The sequence below is a fragment of the Desmodus rotundus genome, chromosome 2, assembly GCF_022682495.2.
Source record: "Desmodus rotundus isolate HL8 chromosome 2, HLdesRot8A.1, whole genome shotgun sequence".
NCBI classification, from domain to species: Eukaryota; Metazoa; Chordata; class Mammalia; order Chiroptera; family Phyllostomidae; genus Desmodus; species Desmodus rotundus.
In genome coordinates, this window is record NC_071388.1 from 145,772,405 (window position 1) to 145,799,328 (window position 26,924).

The 26,924-nt window shown below is 38.5% G+C and overlaps 1 protein-coding gene across 3 annotated transcripts in view; it reads left to right on the forward strand.

The window, feature by feature from the left end:
- Positions 1 to 26,924, forward strand: part of GPD2 (glycerol-3-phosphate dehydrogenase 2) — a 129,166-nt gene that overhangs the window by 21,759 nt on the left and 80,483 nt on the right. For 2 of the 3 annotated variants that reach the window (XM_053918684.2, XM_024579930.4), the window contains exons 2-3: positions 6,843 to 6,952; positions 25,435 to 25,606. In XM_053918684.2, coding sequence (XP_053774659.1) covers positions 6,851 to 6,952; positions 25,435 to 25,606 — 274 coding nt within the window. In that variant the 5' untranslated portion in view covers positions 6,843 to 6,850. Of the gene's footprint in view, positions 1 to 6,842; positions 6,953 to 14,183; positions 14,347 to 25,434; positions 25,607 to 26,924 lie in introns of those variants that run through there. The other variant, XM_045187391.3, reaches the window with a different exon arrangement.

The following is a 26,924-nucleotide window of genomic DNA, read 5'->3' on the forward strand; positions in this document are numbered from 1 at the left end:
GAGAGACTAGGAAGAAGCTGTTCCAAAGTACTTTCTGGCTTGAAGCTATGTGAACCGATAAAAATAGAGCGTCCTCTTTCATTTTCTCTTTGTTTCATGGTTTCGTTTCTTTTTTGTCTTTATGAAAATAGCCTTTCCTTGTTAAGATTTTTTGTTTTCATCTTTTGGGTTGGGCCCTTCTGGCTTGGGATTTCCTGGGGAAATTGATTGGAAATAGAACATGCCTTTCCTAGAGCAGTCTGGCTTTCTAATGGGGCGTGAGAGGCAAGGACAAAGCTTGGGTTTAGATGTGTATGATTACGTAGCTTTAACTTCCTAATCAACCATGTCCAAATTTTTGGACATCCAGAATCTAGTGATTCATTATATTTCTAACTTTTCTGCTGACTTACTTTGTTCTTTCATTTATCTTGTTTCATCAGAATAGTTTTCTCAATAATTTCAGAAAAAACTTCATTTCTTCTTCGATATTCTGTTCAGTGTATGTGTTTTTTACAACTCTAGGTTGTCATTGTTATTGTTGAGTTTGTGGCTTTAAAATTTTATTTATTTAATAATAGGGGAAAGGTGAGAAGAAGGTGATTCAAAAATAAAAGTATGTGCTATTTTCTTAGGACTTGATATATTCACTTATTTCCATTGGGGTAATTGTGTGTGGATAAGCCCTTGGGTCCCTTTCCTATCCAGACTTAACAGAGGACGATTGATTTTTCAGTTTACGGACTAGGACTCTTCTCTTTTTCCTAAGAAGAGGACAATGGGCTTCAGACGCTAACTACTTTGTTCATTTAGGGTGTGACAACTTTCAAAAAGCGTGTTTGTGTTCTGCAGGGATCACACGCTGCTGTGTGACATGTAGATGTGTAGCAATGCCTCAGCTTGGCTGGGGAGAACTCCTTTGCAGTTTCGACACGGGAACATCAACCTTGGTGAAAGAGAAGTTAATACATGGCGTGCTTTGATTGTTACTGTGTTAAGCACTTTAGAGCAAATGCTTGGTGTGCCACGAACCCATCCTACACTTTCGTGTAGAGAAGTGTACACAACATTTGATATCACATCAACTGGAATGATAAAGGGTTTGCTTTGTTGAAACATGTCTTGTTCGAAGCACCCAGCAATCTTGACTTTTATAGATAAAACGGGGCTGCTGGTTGGGAAGGTACTTTTGAGCTCACTCCCTCTTATTCCATTTTGCTGTGGACTTGCTGCCAAGTTCCATGGTTGCTTAGGACTTCCTCTGATGAGGTCCCACACCCTTATTTTGTAAGATTCATATAACTGTGTCCCACAAACCACTGAATTTGTGTACAGATGGACCTTGAGGCCTGGCCTTTGTGTTGTACCTTCTGTGAGTTTGATCGAGTGTCATGACTCAAAATGGATCAGGGGCAGTTTTCCACACACAGCTGCAAGGTGGGTGACTGCACAATTGAAGGGTAAGGAGCTTCTTGCTACTTTTTAACATGCATATGCTTAAGTAAGGGCTCAGTGAAGTAGCACATGCTGTATACATGGAGATTACATCCTGGTGTTTTTATGTTATGTTTTAAATTTCTCATTCATCTGGATTTCTCAGTTTATGTGATCAGGGTGGCATGGAATCCTTTATATTTTGCTAGAGAACACATGGACTGCAAAGATTATGATTGAAATTACTCTTCTAAAAATGATCTTTGAGTTATACCTCCTCCCCCACCCCTCCCCAAACACACACTGACTACTCTTGCAAGGGATGAGGAGAAAGAAATATGCTTACATCTATGCTGGCAAAAGATTCGAAACCCTGAGAAGTCCCATTTTTTCTTAAGTTAATGGTGAGCATGGAGATTGCAAAGGAAACTGCTATTTCTACACAAAAGGCCCAAGGATAGGAGAATTTTTGTAAAAGTGAAGGCCCTTAGTGGATATCCACAGAGGAGTGATAACCCATATGGATAGATTTTTATTTATGCTAAATTAAGAGAGGAGCTGGGACTGTAAGATGGAGAGAGGAGTTTGAAGATTCTATTTCAGGAATTCAGGGGCCAGGAAGTGTGCTCTTATTCTGGAATAAATTTGCCTGTGGGTGGTTGCTGAGGGGACCCTTAGCCTTTTTTAGTGGATAGTTATTTCTTGTTTTTAAGTCTAAAATGTGTGGTTAAGTCATCCAAATGCATGAGTTAGCTGGAGAGTAGCCTTCCTGCTGAATGGGAGGAGGCAGGAAAGAGAGCACTCAAGGACTGTTTGAAGTAGATTCTGAGCGGTCGTTCACGTTGTCGGAGTCACTGTACTTCTAATGGGCCTCCTGAAAGGACAGTTAAGGATTAAGCTGAACCAGGTAAATTGCAGGGGTAGATAAAGACATGGGTCAGACTTTGAGAAGTGACAAACCCAGTTTTTGTTCGCCAGAGTACATGTTTCTGTGCCTGAAGTTCTAGGCGGAAGATTCCCCAAACCATGCCTTTAGCTCTGACTGACTACTCTTGTAAGTTTGAGACCCATCTGTCCGTCTGTTTGCTGTTCTCTCTACATAAGTGTTCTGTCAATATTTCATATCTCCCTAATTCTAAACTAAGCTCTTTCCACTAAACCTGCTTCTCTTTCTAAATCTTAGTGTTGTAATGTTGGGGCCAGTTCCCAGTTACCCAGGTTAAAATCCCTGTGGCGTTCAGTCTCTTCCTGCTTCCTTCTGTAATTGGTTTTCAGGTCTTGTCATGGTTTCTAGGTTGGTGCTGGCATTAGAGATTTCTGCAAAGCATCAGTCTCTGCATTTGCACTTTTCAAGTAGTCCTAACCAGGCTCTCATTCTCTCACCTGGGGACTATTTCATTGCCTTCCAATTGGTCCCTCTGACTTGATCATAAGCTTACTCTTTTATGTTTTCTTCTAGGAGTTTTATGGTTTCGAGTCTTATGTTTAAGTCTTTGATTCATTTTGAATTGATTTTTTATGTGATGTAAGATAGTGGTCTAGTTTCAGTCTTTTTTGCAGGTGATTGTTCAATTTTCCCACCACCATTTATTGAAGAGACTACCTTTTCCCAGGGAAATAGTCTTGGCCCCTTTGTCAAAAATTAGTTAACCATATAAGTGTGCATATTTTTGAGCTCTTTATTTTGTTTCATTGATCTGTGTTTGTTTTTATGCAAATACCATACTCTTTTGGTTTCTGTAGCTTTGTAACATAGTTTGAAACCAGGAATTGTGTTTCAGCTTTGTTCTTTCTCAAGATTGCTTTGGCTATTGGGGGTCTCTTGTCTATCAGAGTATTAATAACACTCAACATGGCACAATTAGTTATAAGACAGAGCTACAAGATGGACTTTGATATTTAATTCTCTCAATTCATTGTAATGCCTTGAGGGCTGTTGATATACCCACAAATATATTTAATTGAGAACCTTTCATCTAGGGTTTTGTTTAGTTGAGCTGGTGTTCTCCTTGCAAGAGTTGGAGGGCCGACGCCAGCCTGTGCAAATGCAGGATTCACTCCCGACTCAGTGTATTTGGGATTTAATTTATGGGCTCTTACTGGACATCAGGCTATGCTAACTCAGCTAAGCAATGTTTTTGGATGATTCTTCCACCTTTGGTTTTCTTGTACTTTGAGTTGCAGAAGGTGAGAATTTATTTGTATTCTTGTTCCCCTTTGCTAAATTGCTGGTTACATCTTTTATTTAGAAGGAAACAATCTTTTCTTTTTGTAATCATTGTGAAATCTTTTCTCTTTAAAATGGAGTGTCAATGGATGTAAGTAGTCCACAGTATATGGTTTATATTTGTCTGATTTTAAATTTCTTTCAACATTAAAATAAAGTTCTTACATTATCTGGCAGAAGGTTGCTAGTAGATTTTTGTCAAGGGTTTTTCAGTGCCTTAGTGAGACCCTAATGCCAAGGGACTTTGGGCGAGTTTTCAGAATAGAACTCTCTTTTGGGGATAACAGAAACACATGGCGTGGCTTTTGGGGAGAAGTTGCCTTTTGAGAACAAAGGCAGGGCAGAACTACCCTGTGCTTAAGAGGATAGACTAAGTTGTGGTTTTGTCACTTTCTAGGGAGTGATGTTGGGCAAACTCCTATTGCCTCTTTTATGAAATTCTGATGTTGTAATGTTGATGTGAGCTGATAATATATAAAGAATTAAAAGCATGATACTTATGTTAGCAAATACGCAATAAATGGTAGATACTGTCATTATAACATTAACAATCATCGTCATCGTCATCATCATCATCATCATCGGAGAGCCAGGTCAAATTGACTGATTCTGTGCTTCTGTTTTTGAATTACCTATAAGAGTGATTTATTCATTACAACTAGCTAAATGATCTTATGGATGAATTTGATCATAATAGAAATTCCCTAAGTATTGGCTATTTTATGAAATTACTCAAAAAAGAAACTAGTGATTATAGTCAATATTATTGCTAACTTTGCAGAATAATATATTAATGCAGTTTTTTGTTAGTATTAGTGGCTCATTGAGAAACCCCATGAAAATATCCCCCTCAGCAAGTTTTGGTTCCAGACAGATGAAATTTAAGCAATATAATAAGGTGGCAAGGAATGCAAGAACCTGGATAACTGCAAAAACTACCTTTTGCAGGTAGTGAACACCTTTGCTGAAACATTTTCATTGACTGTGTTATATGACATCCCTCAGTTGGCTGTGTTGTTATGTGATGTCCTTTCTGAGGTCATAACTGACATTATCAAGACAGGAGCAATGATACTGAGCTAAAGTCAATCAGCTACAAAACACTTCCAAGGGAACACCAGGCCGCTGTCTGTATGGGGAGGGCAGATGGATTGTTTAGGTATTTACTAGGTCTCTATTCTCTGTCCCTAATGGTCAGGGGAACCCAGTTAGCCTGGAGATAGCACGTTATCATTTCTGGGCTGCTAGGGTTTCTTTTGTGAAATAGAAAATCATTTGAGCACTTATAGTAGTTCTAGGAATGGTGGTGATTAGCTGTAACAAATGGGTGCCTTCCAAATAGGATAAGTTGTGGTTTTTACTGTCAGAGCAACATTGGACAGTAGGTTTTGTTTATGGATGACTGAATGATGAACAGAGGCTCCTAGCCAGTGTATACCAACTGTGTTGCGTAACTTGGGGGTGAGGGGATGGTTGATAAAGAGAAGAGACAGTTGAGAACAGAACTCCAGCCCTGGCTGGTGTGGCTCAGTGGACTGAATACAGCCTGAGAACAAAAGGGTCGCCATTTGGATTCCCAGTGGGGTATATGCCTGGGGGGCGGGCCAGGTCCCTGTTAGGGGGCATGTGAGTGGCAACCACACCTTCATGTTTCTCTCCCCCTCTTTCTCCCTCCCTTCCCCTCTCTCTAACAATAAACAAATAAAATCTTAAAAAAAAAAAGAGAGAGAGAGAGAGAAGAGACCTCCAGCCACAGAGAACAGATACATGTGAAATATTTTTCTGGTGAGAATCTTAATAAAGATGAGTCTTAGAATTTAGGAATTTGTCAGAAGGAATGAGATCAGAGTAAAAATGAAGTTTTAGGAAATGCCAACTTTTATTTTAGTATATTATTTAAAGTATTCCAAAATAAAGTATTCCAAAATAAAGCACAGGATCATAGTTACCAACTGCAGTGCTGTTTTTTGTTTAAGGACCCAAACATTTGAGGTGTCATAATTTACGCTGAGATACTATAAGTTCTTTACGATACCTAGGTTAAAACTAACTTCGTGTTAAATACCTTCTTGAGTTCTGAAATATCCGTAGAGTATCGGGTGTTTTGTCCAGACAGGTCACACCTCCGCTCATTCAGGAAAATTAGGGAGAGACTTCCCTGAAAGATGTGGGTGTGCCAGCTGTAATTGTGCGTAAAAGCCTTAGTGGTAATACTGGCTGTAGGTTAGAACTTTTTCCCCCGTGATCACACAGTGTTATCTTTTTTTGTTGTTTAGCAGAATAAAAGCTGGCTAGAGGTGTTTTGGTCGGATTTTCATTTTTATGATTTTTTTTTTTTGGTTTCTGAAAAGTAAAGGATATTTAAGTCTTCAAAAAACTTAAAAAATTTCATGAGTGTAATAGTAGAAATATTTTTTTAAAAAGGTGAGAAGAAATACAGTCAAGAGCTAACACAATGCAAGACTTCAGAAATGTACAGTGAGCACAAGAGTACTTGGTCTGGAGCGTTTTCCTTTGAAATTGTGGTGTCATACCACTCTGGCTAGAGATAACTTTTTTTTTTTAAGTTTCTTCAGTGAAAGGAAGTACAGCGGTGCTAAGATGGCACTTTGAGAAAGGACCGAGGCATGGTTTCCTTTGACTTTTTGTCTGTGAAGTGGAGACTCTTAGAGAGATGGAAATGTGAGTGTGTGGGCCTTGAGCTCTACTGAGAGCCTCATTAGGAAGGGGAGAAGCACACTCAGCGAGGTGTACCACGATTTGAGTTAAACACTTGCCAAAGAACCTGAAGCTGGCTTGACTGTTCATTGTCATGCTGAGTGACGGAAGACTTCCACCCTTTCCTTGCGGAGGGGATTAGTGGCTGAACAAAGCTGCAAGGACAGCATGCAGTTTTGTCGGAAATGACATTTCTCTCTTGACTTTATACTATGTAAATATCCCCGATGTCCCTTAATTTGTTTTTATTTCTTTTATTCCTGTTGGAAAATGACTTTTGTATAGTCAATTCCCATGTCTAGGATTTTTTTGTTTATTGTTTTTGAATGGTAATATTCAAATAGGCATGTTAGTAACTTCCTTACTTTATGTTTTCTAGTTTAACGTAGTTTCATTACCTGTACAGTCTCTTTTTATTATTGGGGCTGTTAGTGCAGTAAAAATCCTAATTAACTTTTTGTCTCCCGCCCCTTTTTTTTTGTAGGCTAAGAAATGGCATTTAAAAAGGCAGTGAAAGGGACTATTCTTGCTGGAGGAGGTGCTCTTGCAACTGTCCTAGGCCTCTCCCAGTTTGCTCATTACAGAAGGAAGCAAGTAAGTAATGGTGTATGTACTGATTATACTATAAACTTAGATCAGTTAAAGAACAATGTGTGGGAAGGACTCATGGACATGGATAGCAGGGTGGTGACTGCAGGGGCGGGGGGGGGGTGGTATTAGGGGACCAAATGGTAATGGGAAAAAAATAATAAAGATTATACACTAAAAAAAAACAATGTAAGGGGCATGTGCATGCTAATGATTTTATTAGAAACTGTCAGCTTGATGCGAAAGGCACTAATTTAGAATACTGCCTTTATGATCCTCAAGAACTGTGTGTATCCCATGTTTTCAAAGTTAACTTCTTTATCAGAAAGCATTATATAATGTAGCCTCTGGTTTGGCTTTTTGGTTTTAAAAAACTGCTTCATTTCCAAGTGCCAGGGTTTGTTCATTTAGACTTTTCTTGTTTAATTGTTCCAAATGTCTGAATACTTTCCATGTCCCTGCCAGAAGTTTGTCTTATTAGAAGGCAGGCAGCTAAGAAAGGAAACGGAAAAGAAAGAGCCTGTGTAAAAGGCCGAACTTTGAACCTTTGTTTTATTTTTAAATGGTTAGTTATGTAGTATTACTTTATATTTGGTAAAATTTTTATGAGAAAACCCTGAAAATGAGATCGGCATGAAGTTTCCAAATAATTTAAAGTGCTGAGTTTATTTTCATTTTATTTTTTTTTTTCCTTTGGAGAAAAAAGGCACTATAACCATGCCTTCCCATAGTTCAAATTAATGCCAGGAAATAATTTTGGTGAATAGTTTTGTGTTTTTCAGCCTTGAAATGCTGGTAGCCACCTCCCTAGTCAATGTAAGTCCCCCCATGCCCGCCCAGCTGGGTGGTGCATTTCCAAAGCAAAGATGGCAGTGAAAGAAATTGGGTAGCTATTTATAGCTGGATTATCTATGAACTACTAATTTTCTACATTTTTATGAAAACCTTTAAGCCGTGGTTGTCTTGCACTGGTTGTTTTGGTTGTTTTGGGATAGGAGGCAGTGGAGCCAGCCACTTTCTTGGAGTCCCATGTCCTGAATGGGAAATACCACTTTAAAAACACATACTAGGAAGAATCAATTCTCTGGCTTATAGTTGTTTTTTTTAAGCTTATTTTTAGTGCTTCCTCCTAAAGGTGGGCAATATTGAACAGGTTATGTTAGTCTTTTTCATTCTTAACTATGATCATGTTACATTAAGGTTTCTCCACGTGTATATGTTTCAATTATTGTTAATTGACTAACTTGTTATGGAAGTTATCTTTACTCGATAATGCACACTCTCTTTTAAAATGTTGTCTTGGTTCCTTAAAAGTGAGTGTGAAAAGATATGACTTCTGCTGAGGCTATTTCAGAAGAGCAGTTATGTTTGGGACTTGGGCTTTAATGGATTAGATTACTTCTGCCATCCTTAACCAGTGCGATCTGTAACGACACTGGGAAATGCCAGTGCAAAGGTAGCGACATTTAATATGATGAGTTGTTGCTAAATTTGTACGTGGTTTATGCCTTTTAACCACAGTAAGCCATGTTCTGCCTCAGAGTTTATAACTTAACTTTGTACTTTTTTTCTTTTTAATGTTTGATTTCTCTTTAATCTGAAAGAACAGAATAAACAGTTGATACTTTCTCCAGTCAGTCTAGTTAGTGGTGAATTTTAGTCAATAAAATCAAGGCAAGCAAGGGTCTGTTGATTTCTGGGACATTTTGTCATTTTCTCCTTCCTGCATTAGACATCTTGACCACCCTAATAGCCAAAATGAAACAGATACCAGCAGTTCGAGTCATTTATAATTTCAAGCTGACAAGTGTTTTTGAGAAAAATCATCATAGGCACATTCAATCAATGAGTTGCATAAAATAAGCATCCAAGTGTGTGCATTCTTTTGCGATGATTCCTGTATCTTTAAGCTACTGCTATGAGCATATTTTGGGTAGCAGGTTGAGATGTAGCCACAGGGATTAGCAAAAAAAAAAAAAAAAAAGTCTGGGGGAGGAGTGAGGGGGGAAAGGAGACCAACTCATCTGAGCCACTGACATAAAATGACCACAGGCCTCAGCTGTCTACTCTCAGAAGATATCTGCCAATCAGAACCATTCTGGGGGGGAAATTTTCCTGACTTCAATAGTCAAGAAAAATCTGCCCCTTGATATTATTATTTGGCTGAATTTTAAGAAGTGTGGCCTTAAATGTGACTAGGCATGCTTCATTTTTTAAAACAGAACAACACTTTATAGTATTGGCTTGTGTTAATATATTTTTTCCAGTTTTCTAGGATGATTCCAGCTGATAAATCCCCCTCTTTTAAGAGTGAGTCGGTGTCAAAAGCCCAAGATGCTGATGTATGAGAGAGCCATCTCCTGGCTTTAAGTTCAGGCACATTTTGGTGGTGTCTCTGTATCCGCAGTTCTGTCCCCCTGACCCCTAGCTGGTGCTCATTTGATATGCCCAATACAAAGCTTCCTTCCTAAAATACAGACAGAGGTTGCATCCTAAATACAATGGATTGGTTCTAAAAGCCGATCAATTGTGAAAGCACATTTGATGATGGGGTAATTCTGTAAGTGTTTAGGTGCCAAGTCAGTTAAATTAGCTTATATTTGCAAGGAAGGAATAGAAGGGAAACTATCCATATACTTTGTAAAAAAAAATTAATTAAACAGAAGACACAATTAAATTGGATAAGATGTGGTCCACTTCATTTTACCCAGTTGCTTGAATAGGTGAGCAATAGAGACACTTGTGGAGATGCTGGCAATTCTGGGGGGCAGGTTGGGGTTTAGAGGTGATAGCAACGATTTTTTGCTCTCACTTTACCTTGTAGTACTTCCTTCATCCGAGCACATTGTTGACATGTACATTATGTGTTTCAATGGTGAATAGTGTCTACTGTTCACCCTAGTGGAGCCTAGAGATTTTTATTCCTTTTGAGATAAATGAAGTCAGATTTACAAGGGATAAAGATGATGGCCTAAGGAGAGAGCTGTTATTATCATTATTGTATACATTTTTGGAGCTAGGCAAACTAAATCTCCACTTCAGTGCAGAAGCTAGTAGGGGAAAGGAGATGAATGTTGGCTGAGTTTTGACTGTGTCCACCTGCAGGGGAGGAGGTTTGTGGCCACAATGCATCCCCATTACAGGCCCCCTTTAGTTTCGTATGTAGGGGATTTTTGAGGGGTCTTGCAGAGGCTTTCTGTTAATTTCACCCCTTCCCCCGCCTTCTAATTTCCTTAACCACAAGTAGGTGACTAAGTTTCCACAAGGCTTCTTGATTTTTCCTCTGCCCAGACCAGCCACATGCCAAGGGACACAGGCTAATTGTAGCGTATGCATATCCTAGCTCTGACTTAGGTCCCACCAGGAATGTAGCAAGCAAACAGCTTCTGCAGTGGTGGGCAGATTCTCAGGAGCAAGGTGTTTGTCACTTCCTAGTTACTATAGGTCTGTTTGATAATAAAGTTTTAATGGGAAAGGACTTAGAAGACACCTAATCTTCCTCTCAGGACAGGATGCTCTACGTGTGATTCCTTAATACCTAGTGAGAGAAAAGTGTAATTTCATGGGACACCCTTTTTGTTCTAATCCAAGCTGATAGGAGGATGGAGTAGATGGAGAGGGTCATTTAAATCAAGAGAGAAGGCCTTAGGTATTTTTAAGTCAGTAAACAATTTATGAGGGCCAGAGTAGAGGGTGTTAAAGTCAGGGCTCATGTGAGGTGCCTCAGGGGGGTTCCTCAGGAGGAAGAATAGGGTTGGCTGGCAGGGGAAATGGCTGGTGGGGGAAGTGGGGGCAACACTAGGGTGGGAGTGCCCAGATTTAACAGAAGAGTCCTCTAAGCTTTTGTCTTTTTGTAATAGACTAAAGGCGTTTTTTTGAAAATTAAAAAAAAACAAACCTCAACATTTATTTCATACCTTCAAGGCCCTAACTGGAAACATTGGTGTGATAGTGTGGGTTTCTTTTCAACCCCATTGGTATGGTTGATGTAGCAAATACCTATTTAGGTCTGAGGGTGGGCCTTCTCACGTAACACACGTTAGGTTTATTCCTTCCATTACCCACTGTGAAGGTGTAGTGGGCTTTGTGAACCGACTTTGAGGTGGAACCTGAGAACCACTGAGAGCTTTCTCAAAGCCCGGATGTGAATGAAAGTCTTTTTCTGTTTTTTTTGCACCAGACATAGGCAGGAAGTGAGCTTTGGAGTATGGAAATCAAGGTCTCCTTTCAGTGTGGGGAGTGATATTATTAGGATCAAGGAATTGAGAGATTCCATCAATTAATGTTTTATTCCTGAGCAACAAGGCAGAAAGCACAAGAGCGTGATCTTTAAAGCAGTCTTTGCAGGCTGCCTGAATCTAACACCTAGCTGCACTTCTTAAGAATTAAGTGACTGTGGGCAAATTTCTAAAATTCTCTCAGCCTCGTTTGCCCCCATTGGTAAAATGGGGGGAAGAATGGTACAGTAAGTCTTTGATAGAGTCTGTGACTTTAAGTGGAATAATGTATAAGGAAACTAATTTTGCTATAGGATAATTGATACATTATAAGAGTTAAGATCTTGAGAGTATCAGGCTAAGTGAAGTAAGTCAGATGGAAAAGGACAAGAACCTTGTGATTTCACTCATATGTGGGATGTAAAACAGAGAGCAACAAATAAATAAAACAAACTCATAGACGCAGACAACAGCATGAAGTTTACCAGAGGGAAAGAGGGGTGGGGGGAGGTGGAAGAGGGTAAAGGGTGTCAACTATATGGAGACAGAAGGACACTTGACTTTGGGTGGTGAACACACAATGCAATATACAGATGATGGATTATAGAATTGTACACTTGGAAGTTATGTTATTAACCAATATCACCCCAGTAAATTTAACTTTTTAAAAAGAGTTACATTCCTATGGCATCTCATTATGTTATAACAAAAAGAAATTATTTGAGGACCTCCTGTACTTCCCCCATAGGGTTGTAGAAGAGCATTAAAGCCTGGAAGAGTTTCTGGAACATAATAAGCTTTAAAAAATGATTAGCTATTATTAGATTCCCAGATTACATGAATATAGAGTGTGGTTGTATTTGGCAACAAAGTTGTTCTTGTCACTGGAGATTCTTGCATTCAGGGACACCTTGCGAAGACTGAGGTTAGTAGCAAATGGTATGTTCTTCATCAGAGACTGCTGGAGAATGGCTAGAAAACAGTTCTTCTGGAAACACCCTTCTGTTTCTTTTCTCCTTGCTTTCTGGTCTGAAGATGAGCCAATAACAAGGCGGACAATCCCAGGCATTGACTTAAACCCTTATTGTAAGTAATACATTTCTTGAAGTTTCTGCTGTTTCTTTTTTTTTTTCTATTTAGGCTTGTATGAGTTAAGGCAGACTTGATTTATATTAGCTGATATGTTCCTAAAAAGTTATGTGAATATAGTATTTTTTTGTAAATTAATACATAGTACAATGCTATTTATCAGAATTATATGGTGAACCATTTAAAAAACAAATATTTTTTAAAAAACTCTAACATTTTTTGGTAAATCACTGTTTTCATATATCATTTTAGCTTGAATTACAATGCAGTTAAACTTATTCTTTCTTAAAGTCAACGATATAGTAACAGTTATTAATAACAGGTCTTTGTGCTTTGCAAATTTGTGTCTCACTTCGTAAGAGATAGCAAGTCACTATACTTTGAATGACTTCCTAAATACTATACTTACTGAATACTATAGTTACTCACCTTACTTTATGTTTTAATCAAGGGAACATGAAAAAAAATGATAGTGATGATGTGTTAGGTGAGTTGAATTATAGGTGAACCTATGCTACCTCTGCTGTTAATATCATCAAAACCTATGAGGAAAAACATTCATGCTAATGAGAGGCAAAGTAGTGCATGAATAATTAAAATTCATAGGAATTTTGAGGACATTGTTTTAATTTCAGGCTCTTTCTCCCTCTCAATACATTATTTGTAAGAGAGTCTAATAAACCAGGGCCTTTTGATTGGTAGTATTGATGATGCAATCCAAAATATTGGCAAAGCAACAAAGAATAGAATGATCATATCTAATCAAAGTAAGATGTGCTTTCGGGTTTATTTTAATAGATCCCCAGATGAAAAGATATTTAGCTTCCTGAATGTGTCTTTTATATAAGTGTAGCTGGGTTTTGGTGAGCTTGTTAATGTGAACAGGTTATGAAAGCTTTTGGAATTCTAGTTTCTTTATAAGGTAAGGTTAATGTCACTACTGCCAGGCTCTTTCCCCTGCTTAGCACTAAGTCAGTATATAGAAGGCAGTGATCATAGTACCTGACACATAGTGGGTCTTCAGTATCTATTGTACTTCTTTCCCTTTCCATGATATAAGATATGAAAATTTGAAATAGACCTAGCCTTGTTAGGCGTAATAAAAAAGGATATATCACCAGATTATTTTAGACAGCTGACCTTTTGGTTGACATAATGTTAATTATATTAACTGCTGGACAGAGACACCGGTAGATGTTAGAGAAACTTGAAGTTCAGATGAATGATGGTAGAAGAGAAACCAAAATCATAAGCATAACCCCAAATGCTGGTGAGGATGTGGAGCAGTAGGAACTCTCCTTCAGTGCTGGTGGGCATGTTCAGTGTTTCGTGGTTTCTTACAAAACTAAACACATTCTTACCATATAATTCAGCCATCGCGCTCATTGATACTTACCCAAAGGAGCTGAAAATTTATGTCCACAAAAAAACCCTGCACATGGATGTTTATAGCAGCTTTATTCAAAATTTCCAAAACTTGGAAGCAACCAAGATACCCTTCAGTAGGTAAATGGATAAGTAAACTGAACTGTGGTATGTACAAACAATGGAATTATTTTTCAGTGCTAAAAAGAAATGAATTGTCAAGCCATGAAAATTCATGGAGGAACTTGAAATGCATATTACTAAGAAAAAAGTTACTATGGAAAAACTACCTACTGTATGATTATAACTATATGACATCTAGAAAAGGCAAAACTCTGGAGCCAGTAAAAAGAGCAGTGGTTTCCAGGAGGTGGGAGTGTATGGGGGGAGATGAACAGGCAGAGCACTGAGGATTTCCAGGGCACGGGAACTACTCTTTATGAGATTATAATGCTGAATACATATCATTATGCATTTGTCCCAACCCACAGAATGTATAACACCAAGAGTGAACCCTTAAGGAAACTATCAACTTTCAGTGGTTGTGATGTTTCAATATTCCGTAGGTTCCTCTTTGGTGAAAAATGCGCCACACTGGTGACGGATGTTGACGATGGCTGGGCCGTGGTGCACGTGTGAGGGCGAGGCGTACATGGGAAACCCCTGGATTTTCCTCTCAATTTTGTTGTAAACCTAAAACTGCTCTAAAATAAATAAAGCCTTTGAAAGGTAAAACTAAATATATACTTAAAATCTTAAGCATAGCATCTGGAACATGATATCAATTAATGAAATTTAAATTATAAAAATTTCACTTTTTATCTTTGAGTAAAACTCTATACTTCTTGAACCCAGTATCTTTAAGGATTTAACTTCAGTTGTGAATATTCTTCTGGTTCCTAAGCTAAAGCATATCTGTGGGTTTGAAATTAGTATAACTTACCTTGAGCACTGATGGAACTGAAATTATTATGTGACACGTTTGGTTACCAGATTGCTTTTAACTCCTGAGTCAATTTGGGCTACCAGGCTTGTTCGTTCTCTCTGAGTAAATAATCTTCCATTGCCAGAGGCACTTTTCAGAGGCTCATAAACAGCCTTTCTTTAAAAAAAAAAAAACACCTTACAAAGTACTGTAATAGCAGCTTTTCTTAAACAGTCTTCATTTTTGTTGATTTTATGGTTAGGTGGAAACTACATTGTTAGATACCGTATGAAGAATGTATATTTGGGAGGAGAGAGGACTAGAGATTGAAGAATAGGGTTCTTGGTTCTACATGCCAGCTTAAAGTGCCATCAGCATCAGTTGTGTGAAATATGAAGGTAGTCATATCTCTGCTTTGTCTTTTAGAGCTTTATCTCTATGGATTTATTTTTCTGTAAACAATGAGTACGCATCCATCACAGGAAGATTCTGAACCCTCTATCGACTGCATACAAAGCAGGCGAGTTGTGAATCTTGGATTTTAATGCTCAGTATATCTCATATTTGTGTGTTTTGTAGACTAAGCTAATTGGTGTAATAAACAACTCCCAAAGTTCAGTGGCTTATCACAATGAAGATTTATTTCTTGCCCACATTACAGTTCAGTGTGGATAGTTTGGGGACTTGTTTCTTGCAATTACTGTATTCAGGAACCTATGTCCCTTTATTCTAGTGGCTCTGCCATATTACAGGACTTTTTGACCTATTGGACCATTTCCAGCCAACTGTAAGGGAGGTGGGAAATGTGGTCCAGTAGTGTTCCCTAGAGGAAGAGAAAAAGTTTTGTTAAGCATCCAGCCATTAATTACATCTGTGCCCTGACTTTAGTTTCTAATGTAGTTGTCGAATGAGCTATATTTCTTTTGGTGCGAGTTTTAAGAATTTATGCCAAAGATTCTATAATTCATTTATTTCTCTTATTTAGAATCCCATGCACAGATTCCTGGAAGAACTGTTTTTTTCCTCCTTGAAATACAACCAAATATTGTTGAGGCTGTGTCTGATATCTAAAGCCTGATGAAGATTCTGAATACGCTGTGTTTTCGATAAGGCCAGTTGAAACTATTCTTAACTACGCTATATGGTTGACTGTTTCTTCAGAGGCATGCTTCATCAAAGCACTAAAATTATGCCGACAGAGTTGGAAATGTTCTTTGAAGAGCATCCTATCATCTTCCTTATAATTTTGGTTTTTGTTTAACACTTAGCTCCCAAAGTGGGGCCATGGCAATATCTTTGAGTTCTAACTCACACCAGGCCTTCGAGGAGTTTGTGATGCTATTTTATTGCTGGCATACAAAATCAGCGAGGTTAACTGTATTGCTATAGGTCACACAGTGAGTCAAAGACTGAGCTATGATTAGCATTGACAGCTGGTGAGCTTCTAGGCTGTTGCTAACTGAGCAACACTGACATTCATTTTGATTTGACATCGCATTTCATTTTCAACTATTTATTCATTTTAAGGCCTTTTAAAGCAACTTTTTAGGGATATTGTAGGACTGAGGAAACTTTCTATAAATGCTTCAGACAGAGTCCTTTAGCTGTTCTCTCCTCATCTTCCTGCTTAATAGTTACATTGTGTTTGTGTTAGGAAGGGTTCCTCTAGGTAGAGTTTTGCAAATTAAGAAGAAAACAGATGCTTTAAGATAAGTTAGGCAATGTTAATTTTACTCACTTATTTTATAATTTGAGATTTGTCAACAAAGATGATTTTAGATCTATAGATCTAATTATAAACTTGTAAGTACAAACTAGAAAAGTTTTGAATATGTATATATTTGATGAAATATTTCACAGAGAAGTGGAAAGTGTGCATCACACATTTGACCACAGACTATTTTGAACATAAGGTTAAAATGTAGCCTATGGCCGTCTGGATTGCTTGGGGAAACAGTCATTTGACTCCCTGGGTGAGCATTTTATTTACCTGAGAGGAATCTGGGAAGAGTGAGCCTTCTTTTAGTTCTGTATCCACTTCCATAGGTATTTGTTAGGTATTCAGTTTTTAAGGAGAAGTGCTATTTCTTGGGACCTTGGTTGTCAGCTTCACTGTCCAGTGTGACTGGCTACGGGCTATGCAGGGTCCCTAGCACTTCTGATTACACTGGCTGCCGTCAACACCTTCCTGCATTGTTGGTGTCATAGAGGATGGTGGGTCTTGGGGCCCAGGTAACCCACACATGTAGGCAAAGGTAACCTAGCAGAGGTGAGGACATGTGGTTTAGAGTCAAACTTGGGATTGAAGTATGATTCTCTCAGTTACTTGCCCAAGGAATCACAAAACTCAGTTTCCGTGTGGGTCAAAGGATGTCTTTCTGTGGTAATTTTTTAAAAAAATCCTTATCTGAGGATGTGTTCATTGACCTTGGAGAGAGAGGAAGGAAGAGAGAGAGAAAAAGAAAACGTCCATGTGAGAGGGAAACATCAATTGGTTGCCTCCTATATGCTCCTGATTGGGCTGGAACCTGCAACCTAGGTGTGTGCCCTGACTGGGAATAGAACCTGCATCCTTTTGGAGCAGGGGTGTCCAACCTTTTGGTGTCTCTGGGCCACACTGGAAGAAGAAGAGTTGTCTTGGGCCTCACGTTAAATACACAAACACTAATGAAAACAAAGATATATCATAATGTTTTAAGTAAATAGCCATCCTGGGCCATGGATTAGATTCCCCTGGGCTGGATGACATGCCACCCAACCGAGCTACCTGGCCAGGGACCTTAGAGTGTGTGGTCTAGCAGCAATCAGGCAAGTGACAGTTCTCGTCTTCCTCCCTCTCTGCCCTCTCAGATCTCAGGCTCCCTATCCAGATCTTCTGATTCTCAGTGCGCTATGGGAATTGAAGAATGATATCAAGTGTAGACACCTCCAAACACATACTCATATTTTAAAAATATTTACTTGAAAACCAATGAAACATATTCCTTAAACCTCAGATTATGTAGTATATTATGATGTGAATTTATTTAAAGTAGAGTCAGGCAGAGCCACAGGGCTTACCTTATTTTTCAGCTATAAAAGTTTCTTAACGATATGTTACTATTATAAAAAGAGTTTCTCTGTGACTTCTCAAAGAAATCTCAGTCACTTAAGGGTTGGATGGCATTTTCCAGGTGAGCTAGAGTTCTGCTCTCAGCCACGCTGGAAAGATGAGCTTGTCTTGTTTCTCTTGTCTGGTCCCCAGTCTGCCCATCTGCAACCCTTCTGTACAGTAATCGTGAGGCCACCAGGTATGTTTACATTGAGAAATGTTGCTTACTGTCATGTGATTATAAAAAAAATCGTTGTTGGAATTCTACGCAGCAGAGAGAGAGAAGGAGCTTATACCCTTTGCAACGGCATGGATGAAACTGGAGAGCATTATGCTAAGTGAAATAAGCCAGGCGGTGAGGGACAAATACCATATGATGTCACCTTTAACTGGAACATAACCAATAGAAGAAAAAAGCAAACAAAATATAACCAGAGACATTGAAGTTAAGAACAATCTAACAATAGCGGGGGGGAGGGGTACTGTGGGAAGAGGGGAACTACTATAAAGGACACATGGACAAAACCAAGGGGGAGGGTGGAGATGGGGGAGGGAGGGGGGTTCGGCTGGGGTGGGGTGGAGGGATGGGGAGAAAAGGCATACAACTGTAATTGAATAACAACAAAAATTAAAAAAAAAAGAAAAAAAATCATTGTTTAGAATCACAAAGTAACTCAGAAAGCAAAGGCCATTAAAATATCTAAAGATTCACTATAAGGAGCTGATTGTTGCATTTACTTTCCAGAAATATACAGATATAGTCAGTCAGTCTATTTCAGTGACAACAAAACATGAAGCAATTTCCCTTAAATTTAACAGTTCCATTATCAATATATGGTTAAATCACCTAACATGGGAGACAGCCATAGTTTTGCAGTATGAAGTGATTTGCATGAAACCCTACTTTATACTCCAATTATTACTCTACGTGATTACAGGACAACCTGGCTGTTAATTGCCTGTGGTCTTTAAATATTCACTTCTTTCAGAAATAGACACTAATTATTAGATCTTGTTTTCAGTCTCACCCCAAGTTGCAAATGGCTAGGAATTTGTTGTTGTTGTTGTTTTAATTTGCAAGTCTAATGGTGTTCAGACATAGTGAAACTGATCTCACTCTGAGCCCTGTTCTGTGCTCTGGGATATAAACTCTCAAAGACCATGAACGTGGCTTTCAATTTTAAGTCGGTGTTCACTATGCCAGTCTCCTGACAAAAGCTGTATGCTTTGTATCAGAATGCTGGAGGAATTTTATCTTTTTAAAATGTATCCACAAATTTGCTTACAAGTTAATAAAAGCACCTACTTCCTCATAGTCCATGATAATAAAATATAATCATAAATAGCAACATCAAAACAATATTAAGTATTAGATATTCTTCCAATTCATCCAAGATAAGAATTTTGTGTTTGGGAGCTGTGGTTGGAACTGTGCTAGGCAAAAGGCAGTTTGCTTTGTCTTGGGCTATCCTTTCCTCCAGCATCAATGGCTGAGTGAGGAAATGCATTCTGAATCTGGTGGTGCTGGGATTGTTCTGTCTCCAGGCCAGGGTTGGCAAACTTCTGTGCCTACTGGGGCCAGACCGGTGATGTTAAGCCGGTGAATGGGAATGCTGGTCTAATAAGAATGCACAAGTCCTACCTAAGGGTAGTACTGCTGTTCAGCTTCAACAGATTTATCTCAGAAATCTAATTTTTATGTGAAATATAGCAATTTAAAAATATTGGACGTGTAGCTCATATTTTTAAGAAAGTAACGTGCTAATTCGCTAGTATGATTTCTTTTAACGCGTGGTAGTCTGCTTCGTTTACAGTTTATTGTCACCCAGCTAATGCCTAGAGTCTATCTTGACCAGATGTAGTTATAATTTTTAGGAAACTTTCTCCAGTTTGGATTAGGGGTACCTCCTGTGGCTCTTGTAGTATCTTCTCTATCTTAAATCCAGCTGTTAAGCAATATTATACTTTGCTTTCTATCTTTTTGTTTTGTCCTCCATTGTATAGATTTTTTGAGGTCCTTCAATACATCATGATTGAATGAGTGACAGTAGGTAAGACGTCTTCCCAGAACACACGGGAGAGTTTTGGTTTCTCAGATGATTTCACACAGGTTGCTTTTCCAAGACTTCTCCCAGCATCTCTGGATCAGTCCTGGAAGGGAGCCTATCCCCCAGATTCCTGTTGGATCCAGCTCCTTAGAAAGAAGGGAGGTGAGAAGAGGGCAGTTCTGGGAACATTTGGAGCACCGAGGCCTCTGAGAGCATGCTGTTGCTTACTACTACTGCTTTATTCCTGCTGCTTTCTCTTCATTTCCCCTCAGTCAGCATATTCTAGGAAGGTAGAGTGCAGATGTGTTTGTGACTCAAAGCCATATGAAGCCAAAATGAGTTTCTTGTCATAATTAGAAGTAGGGCCTAAGGCTGTTTATTCCCTCTAAAATAAACTTGGTGCTTAGCTTCTCAGTTGCAACACTTCCCAGCTTTTATGAAAAAAAATAAACAAAAATAAAATGTTATTTTAAATGTAGTGTCAGAAATTAAATAAATTACCCTCAATAGTGTCGTATATTTAAAAAAAAATTGTTTGGAAGGACTGTTCAGCAAAACCTCCACAACAAAACCACACCAAAAAATAAACCAAAAAAAACTTTCTGCATTTGGCAACTGGTGATAACTCATCCTATTATAACTATTTAGTCTTTTTCTTTATTTTTTTTCTCAGATTATATGTAGAGTCAGTGTGGCGTAGCAACGTAAAACTTAGTCTCTGTTGCCAGGCTGTGTAGGTTCAGTTCCCAGCTCTACCACATACCAGCCGTATGAGCAGGGGCCAATTGCTTAACTTCCATTCTGTAAAAATGGAGACCAAAGCAGTACTTAGTTCATGGGGTGGTTGTGAGGGTTAAATGAGTATAAAAAAGTAAAACCTTAATGGTAGTACTTGATACATAATGACTATATACAAATATATTTTTTAAGTCAAGTTTATTAATGTATAACTTGGGGTATAATTTTCATGTAGTAAAATTCACCCTTTGTAATATACAGTTCTGTGAGTTTTCACAAGTACATATAGTTATACAACCACCACAATCAAGAAATAGAAACATTTCTGTCAACCTCAAAAATTCTTGTCCTCTTTTTAGTCAATCTTCCCCTCTCCCAGAACCCAGACCCTGGCAATCACTGATCTGTTTTCTGATTCTATGCATTTGCTTTTATAGAACATCATGTGAACGGAATCATACCAAATGTAGGCTTCTGAGTCTAGCTTCTTTCACTTGGCACAGGGATTGGCGAACTTTTCGGTAAAGGGCCAGGTATGAAATGTTTTAGGCTTGCAGGCCATATAGTGTCTGTTGATACTCATTCTGCTATTACAGTCATGGACTCTGTATGAATGATTGGGTGTGCTTGTGTTTGAATAAAATTAATGTATTAAAACAGGTAGCAGCCAGATTTGGGTCGAAAACCATAATTTGCTGCCATGATTTAGCATAATGAATACGAGATTCATTCATGTTCGTGTCCATCAGTGGTTTGTTCTTTTTATTGTCAATCATTACTCCATTGCATAGACGTATGACAGTTGTTTAGTCAGTGGAAGGATGTTTCAGATTTTCCTGATCTTTGGCAATTATAAATAAAGCCACTGCAAACATGTGGCTTTATGTACCCACAGGCTTTTGCATTAATACAGATTTTCATTTCTCTTGAGTAATTACCTAGGAGGAGGATTGCTGGGCTGTATAGTAAATGTATGTTTCCCTTTATGAAAAACTCCCGGACTTTTCCAAAATGGCTCTATCATTTGTGTTTCTACCAGCAATGTAAGAGAGTGCCGATCAGGTTGGAGCCTCAGCAGCACTGGTATTGTCTACTCTAAAAGGCTGTGAAGAATCTTAGAAAATAGAGTAAAGATGCTTAGCATTAACTTAAATTAAGTTGGCAGATTTTGAAGGGTTTTACACATGGAGGCAACATTTTTTTTGTAGACGGTTTTGGAAATAATTGCCCCAGCTGCAATGTAGATAATGACTTGGAAGGAGGCATGGTAGATGTGGGAAGACCTGTAAGAGAATATGGTATTAGTATAGGGGAAAGGGAAGATACCTTGACTTGAACGGTGGCAGGGAAGATTAAGTGACTAGATGTGAGAATTTTTTAAGAGATGGACTTGGTAGAAACCAGTGATTCATCATACATGGGACTTGAGAAAGTGGTACAAGCAACTAGATGTGTAACTTTACCTTTACTGAGACATGTAACATTGACAGGAAAAAAAGTTTGGGGAGGTAAAGTCATCAGTTCAGTTTTGAGATATATGTGAGACATCCAAATGGAGGTACCAAATAGGTAGTTTGCTATCTGGTTCTGGAAAAAGGGAAGAAATTGGAAGTCAGTGTGGTATAAAAGATATCCGGCAATATAGAGGTAGAAGAGATTCTCTAGAGAGAGTCCTTAGTGATCTGAGAACAGTGCCTAGGGCAGATTCAGGAGGAACCTCAGTGTTTAAGGTTAGGCAGTAGAGGGATATCCAAAGGAAAATAGAAGAGACAGAGAGAGAGGGGCAGAGAGAGAGAGAGAGAGAGAGAGAGAGAGGCAGAGAGAGGCAGAGAGAGGCAAAGGTTAAAAAGAGGGAGGGAGGGAGGAAGGGAGGAGGAGGAGGAAAAGAGAGAGAGAGAATGAATGAGAATCTCAGCTTAGAAGAGTGTCTCCCAGATGCCTAGGTGAGGAACAGTTACTGTGTGCTAAGATGACAACTAAAATGAGAGGTGGGACAACTCATTGGATTTAATACCATAGTGGGCATGAGCCAGTTTTGGTGGGGGTGGGGGTGCCAGTGTATATGAGAAAGTCGAGATTAGTTTGAGTTGAGGAGTGGGTTGAAGAGTGAGTAGGAGGTGCGGCAGTAAAAAAAAAAAAAAAAAGCAAGAATATGCAGGGATTTCAAGAATTTTTAGCGTGATTGTTAGAAACATAAGTTAAAAAGGTATTCTTAATTATTAAGACAAGTTAGAGCATGCTGCTGAGACGGATGAGGTGGGGGATGAAGACAGAAAATCAGTGTGGCCAATGGAACGAGATACCCGCAGGCATGGGAGATGCCCCTCAATCAGATCTGGCATTCTTGCTGAAGACGTTCGGCCAAGTTTAGTATTCATAGTTATGACCTGATGGCAGAGGTAATATGGGGCTTTCAGTATTACCAGGTTCTAACGAGGTATGTCATAATACATTTACTTTTTAAGTATTTATAGGAAACTTACCAAACAACAAATGTCAAAGACTTTTGATGTGTGACAATGCACTGGCAGTTTAGGCACTTGTCAGTCTCATGTCCAGCTCCTACCCATCTATCATGGCCCAATTAAAATCCTCTCCTGCCCTCATCTGCTTTTTGTATATATTTATAGATACACACACACACACATTTATATAACTATTTTTCTCATTAAATGATGGAAGGTATAGACCATGACTGAAAGTTGTTTTAGTCTGAACAGCATGTAACAGTTACATTTATTTATTTGTTCCCTTAAATGCATGCAAATGCGAACACGGGGAAATGGTTATTAGCAGATAATTAAAAGTTATATAAACAGAGTAATATTTTTGTGGCATGGCATCTCAATTAGTAGCCTGAAAAATTATGGTACCTGATTATAACCTTTTATTTTTATGATAATTAGTCAAACATGTTGTGAAAGTTCCCTTTTATAGGCTGTTAAGGACTCAACAACAGCAGTAACTCTTTGGTGGTACTTTATAGTTGACCAACTACTTTCATACCATTGTACAGTTCAGATAGAGGATAAATCAGAGATGGAGAGATGGAGACATCACATGGGCTTTATCCCATTTTACAAGTGAAGAAACCAAGGCGCTGAGAGGTAGTGGATCAAAAGTCACATTACTGGTAAACAAGAGTGCTAAACTAGGACTCTCAGGCCCAAATCTAGGTTTCTTTCAGTGTACTCTGTGGCTTCTAGATACATTTTTGTAGAAATCCAATTGGCCTGATTATATTTAAATCTAACTGTAAGGAGGAATTTGGTTTACTGTATTGAAATGAATAAAAATCAGTTATCAGAACAATCTCTTGGTCAGTGCCAAGATCACCTTTTTTTGAGCAAGCTGTGGCTTTGTGGCTCAGAGCATCCCGTGTGGCCCCTGCAACAAAAAGGGAAAAAACACTGCTACTTTAGCTTGTGCAGATGTTGTGATTTAAAGAAAAGAAAATAGAAGTGATACGAGGTCTGTCCGGAAAAGGTACAGCCATTGTTAATATAACCAGGACGGTTTGGGCGACATTAATGTAACCTGGCAGCCAAGGAGAGTGGACTGGAATGCACATGCGTGAGCAATGACAACTTCACTGTGCTAGTCAGTGGGGGCGGTAGACACTGTCGAGTGAGCATGTGTACTGTGTGATTGTCACATTCAAAATGACTGAGTGAGTAGAGCAACGAATCTACATCAAATTTTGTGTTAAGCCTGAACATTCCTATGTGGAAACTATTGGGATGATTCAAGAGGCTGCAGCTATGGGCAACTGGTGATTGACAGCTTCATCATGACCACAATGGACTACAATGTGCCCGCTCATGCATCACGTCTCATGCAGAGTTTTTTGGCAAAACATCAGATCACCCAGGTGACTCAGCCCCTCTACAGTCTAGATTTGGTGCCCTGTGACCTCTGGCTTTTCCCAAAACTCAAATCACCTTTGAAAGGAAGAGATTTCAGACCATCAGTGAGAGGTTCAGGAAAATATGACGGGGCAGCTGATGGCGACTGGTCCCAAGGTGCCTACTCTGAAGGGGACTGAGGCGTCATTGTCCTATGTACAGTGTTTCTCGTGTATCTGTGGATAATGAACTGTTAGAGCAGTGTTGGCCTGCACTGTTCGATGTAGTGAATGATCCCAGTGTTAGCATTTTGGGAAAAAACAGGTACTTATCTATTTTTCTAGGCTTTTGACTCTTAATTTCTGGTAACTACTTTATTTATTTTTTTTAAGACTAGCATCTTCTTGAATTTGGGATGGTAAGTTACATTCCAATGAAATGTCATTATTCTTAGGGGGACGATGGCTGGCTTTAGTTACATTATTGTTAAAGCTTTCAAAATCAAAGTTGTGTATATTAAATGCATACAATCTGTAACTTTATATTAAAACATTTAACGGGTAAACCTCTGACTAAAATCTTTGAAAAATATTATTCTTATTGGATTTAGTTAATTATTTAAACTTGTGTTAAAGAGGTTCTTTTTAATTGTACTGACTTAAACTTATAGGCCCTCAATCTCTAGAATATATTTTTATCAGGGGAATTAAGGAATGAAGAACACATACTTTTAAGGAATTGTAGAAAGTCATAAAATGCTTTTTACTTCTCCTTTCAAAACTTTAAGATGTTATTTGAATGAGTTGTTGCTACTGGATACAAACATTTCCTTATGTATTCTATAAATTGTCTTAGACAAGGTATCTGGTATTTGGGAATCGCGGCACAGTGTGGGAAGTAATTAAACTTGTCTGTATAGGAAACCATAACAAGCAGGACAGAGGTGAATCTGAAACCAAGTGTTCCAAGGCTCAATAGTTGTGATTCATAAAAAAACAACAACAAAAAACGAAACACCTAGATTTTAACTACTTTTTTCCCCCCAAGGCAGTTGGTTGTATAACTCCATATGGACTGTGGACTTCTTTAGCATGTCTCTTTCAGTATATTGTAAAATTTATTAAATTAGCATTCCAGATGAACAAGTGAAAGTGTTCTCTTTTCCATCAGATGACCCTGGCCTATGTTGAAGCAGCAGAGTGCATTTCAGAACCTGTTAACAGGGAGCCTCCTTCCAGAGAAGCTCAGCTACTGACTTTGCAAAACACATCTGAATTCGATGTCCTTGTCATTGGAGGAGGAGCAACAGGGTGTGGCTGTGCACTCGATGCTGTAACCAGAGGTAAAGTCCTGAGGTGGAAGAATGTAACACACATAAAGAAGGCTTCATCTTTCTTCCCCCGTGTCAGAACACAGTGGGCATTCTGTGCGAGTACTCATGTTTCTCTGTGGTTACTAACTTTCCACCTTCAATTTTGTTTAATGTAGGCACTTACACAATTTTAACAGTAAATATAACTTTTATACACTTAAATGAATTTATTCATAAAGGAAACTGTATTCCTGTGATTTTATTAATCTGATGTTCTTGTTAATTTTTTAGTACATAGTAAATGCACATATATGAAATAAAAATATTTGTGTATGACCTAAAATCACATTTATGTCAGTAAAGAGTAGAAAAGATTTATTAAAGTGAATTATTCTATTAAAATAGTTCTTTTTTTTCCCCCGTATCTCTTAAAATCACTTTTTCTAGTGAAATACAGATTACGATTTCGGAGACTCCCGTGTATGTTCATAATAGACCGCGCCAACCTGTACTTCTCCCCCAGCCACTGCTAGCCAGTGTTAGGAAAGACGTGATGAAAAGTTCCATTTTTAAAAATGGAAACATGACATGGGAAGGAAGAAATATTAGTATGGAACACCAATGCTGTTACATAAGATATATTTAAATAAATAATTTTTCCTGTGGTTTATTACTGTGGAGCGCCCCCCCCCCACACACACACACTTGGGGCAAATTACCTGATTTCTCTAAAGTTCCTTATCTTTCAGTAAGGAAAAATACCTTCTGTCAGTGATGTTGAGAGGATTGAATGTGGAGTCGTGAAGAGGACTTGCAAACTGTTCTATCACACAAATGTGACACTAGTGTTATAGCAGTAATTACTAACATGAAGGCAATTAGAACCAACTGTCCTGGACAAATGATGCTTCTTTGGTGTTCTTAGCTCTGTCGAACTTGGGGCTGTATACTGCTGCAAGGAATTTCAACTCAATGTTTTAGGTACTACCTAAGGTTCAGTATTTATTGCAGTTTCATGCTTAATGGTAATCATTTGTTACATAAAGTAATTCTTCTTAGACTATTTTACTACCACAGCCATCCCAGATTTTGTTACCTTACACACTTGGTAGAATTTACTCTTATAGAAATGAATTATATTTAAGATTTAGGCATACACAAACAAAAAATTGCCCTAGATTTACTATATTTGCACAGCACGCACACTTAAAGTTTGATCTATCTAGATTTCACATCCTAGGTTCTTTTTGTCACTTGGCAATAATGGCAAATATAAAATGTAGGCCCTGAAATTTTTTCTGTTGCCAGGCAGATCCCAATTTTCATATAATTCCCTGTCTCCATGGTT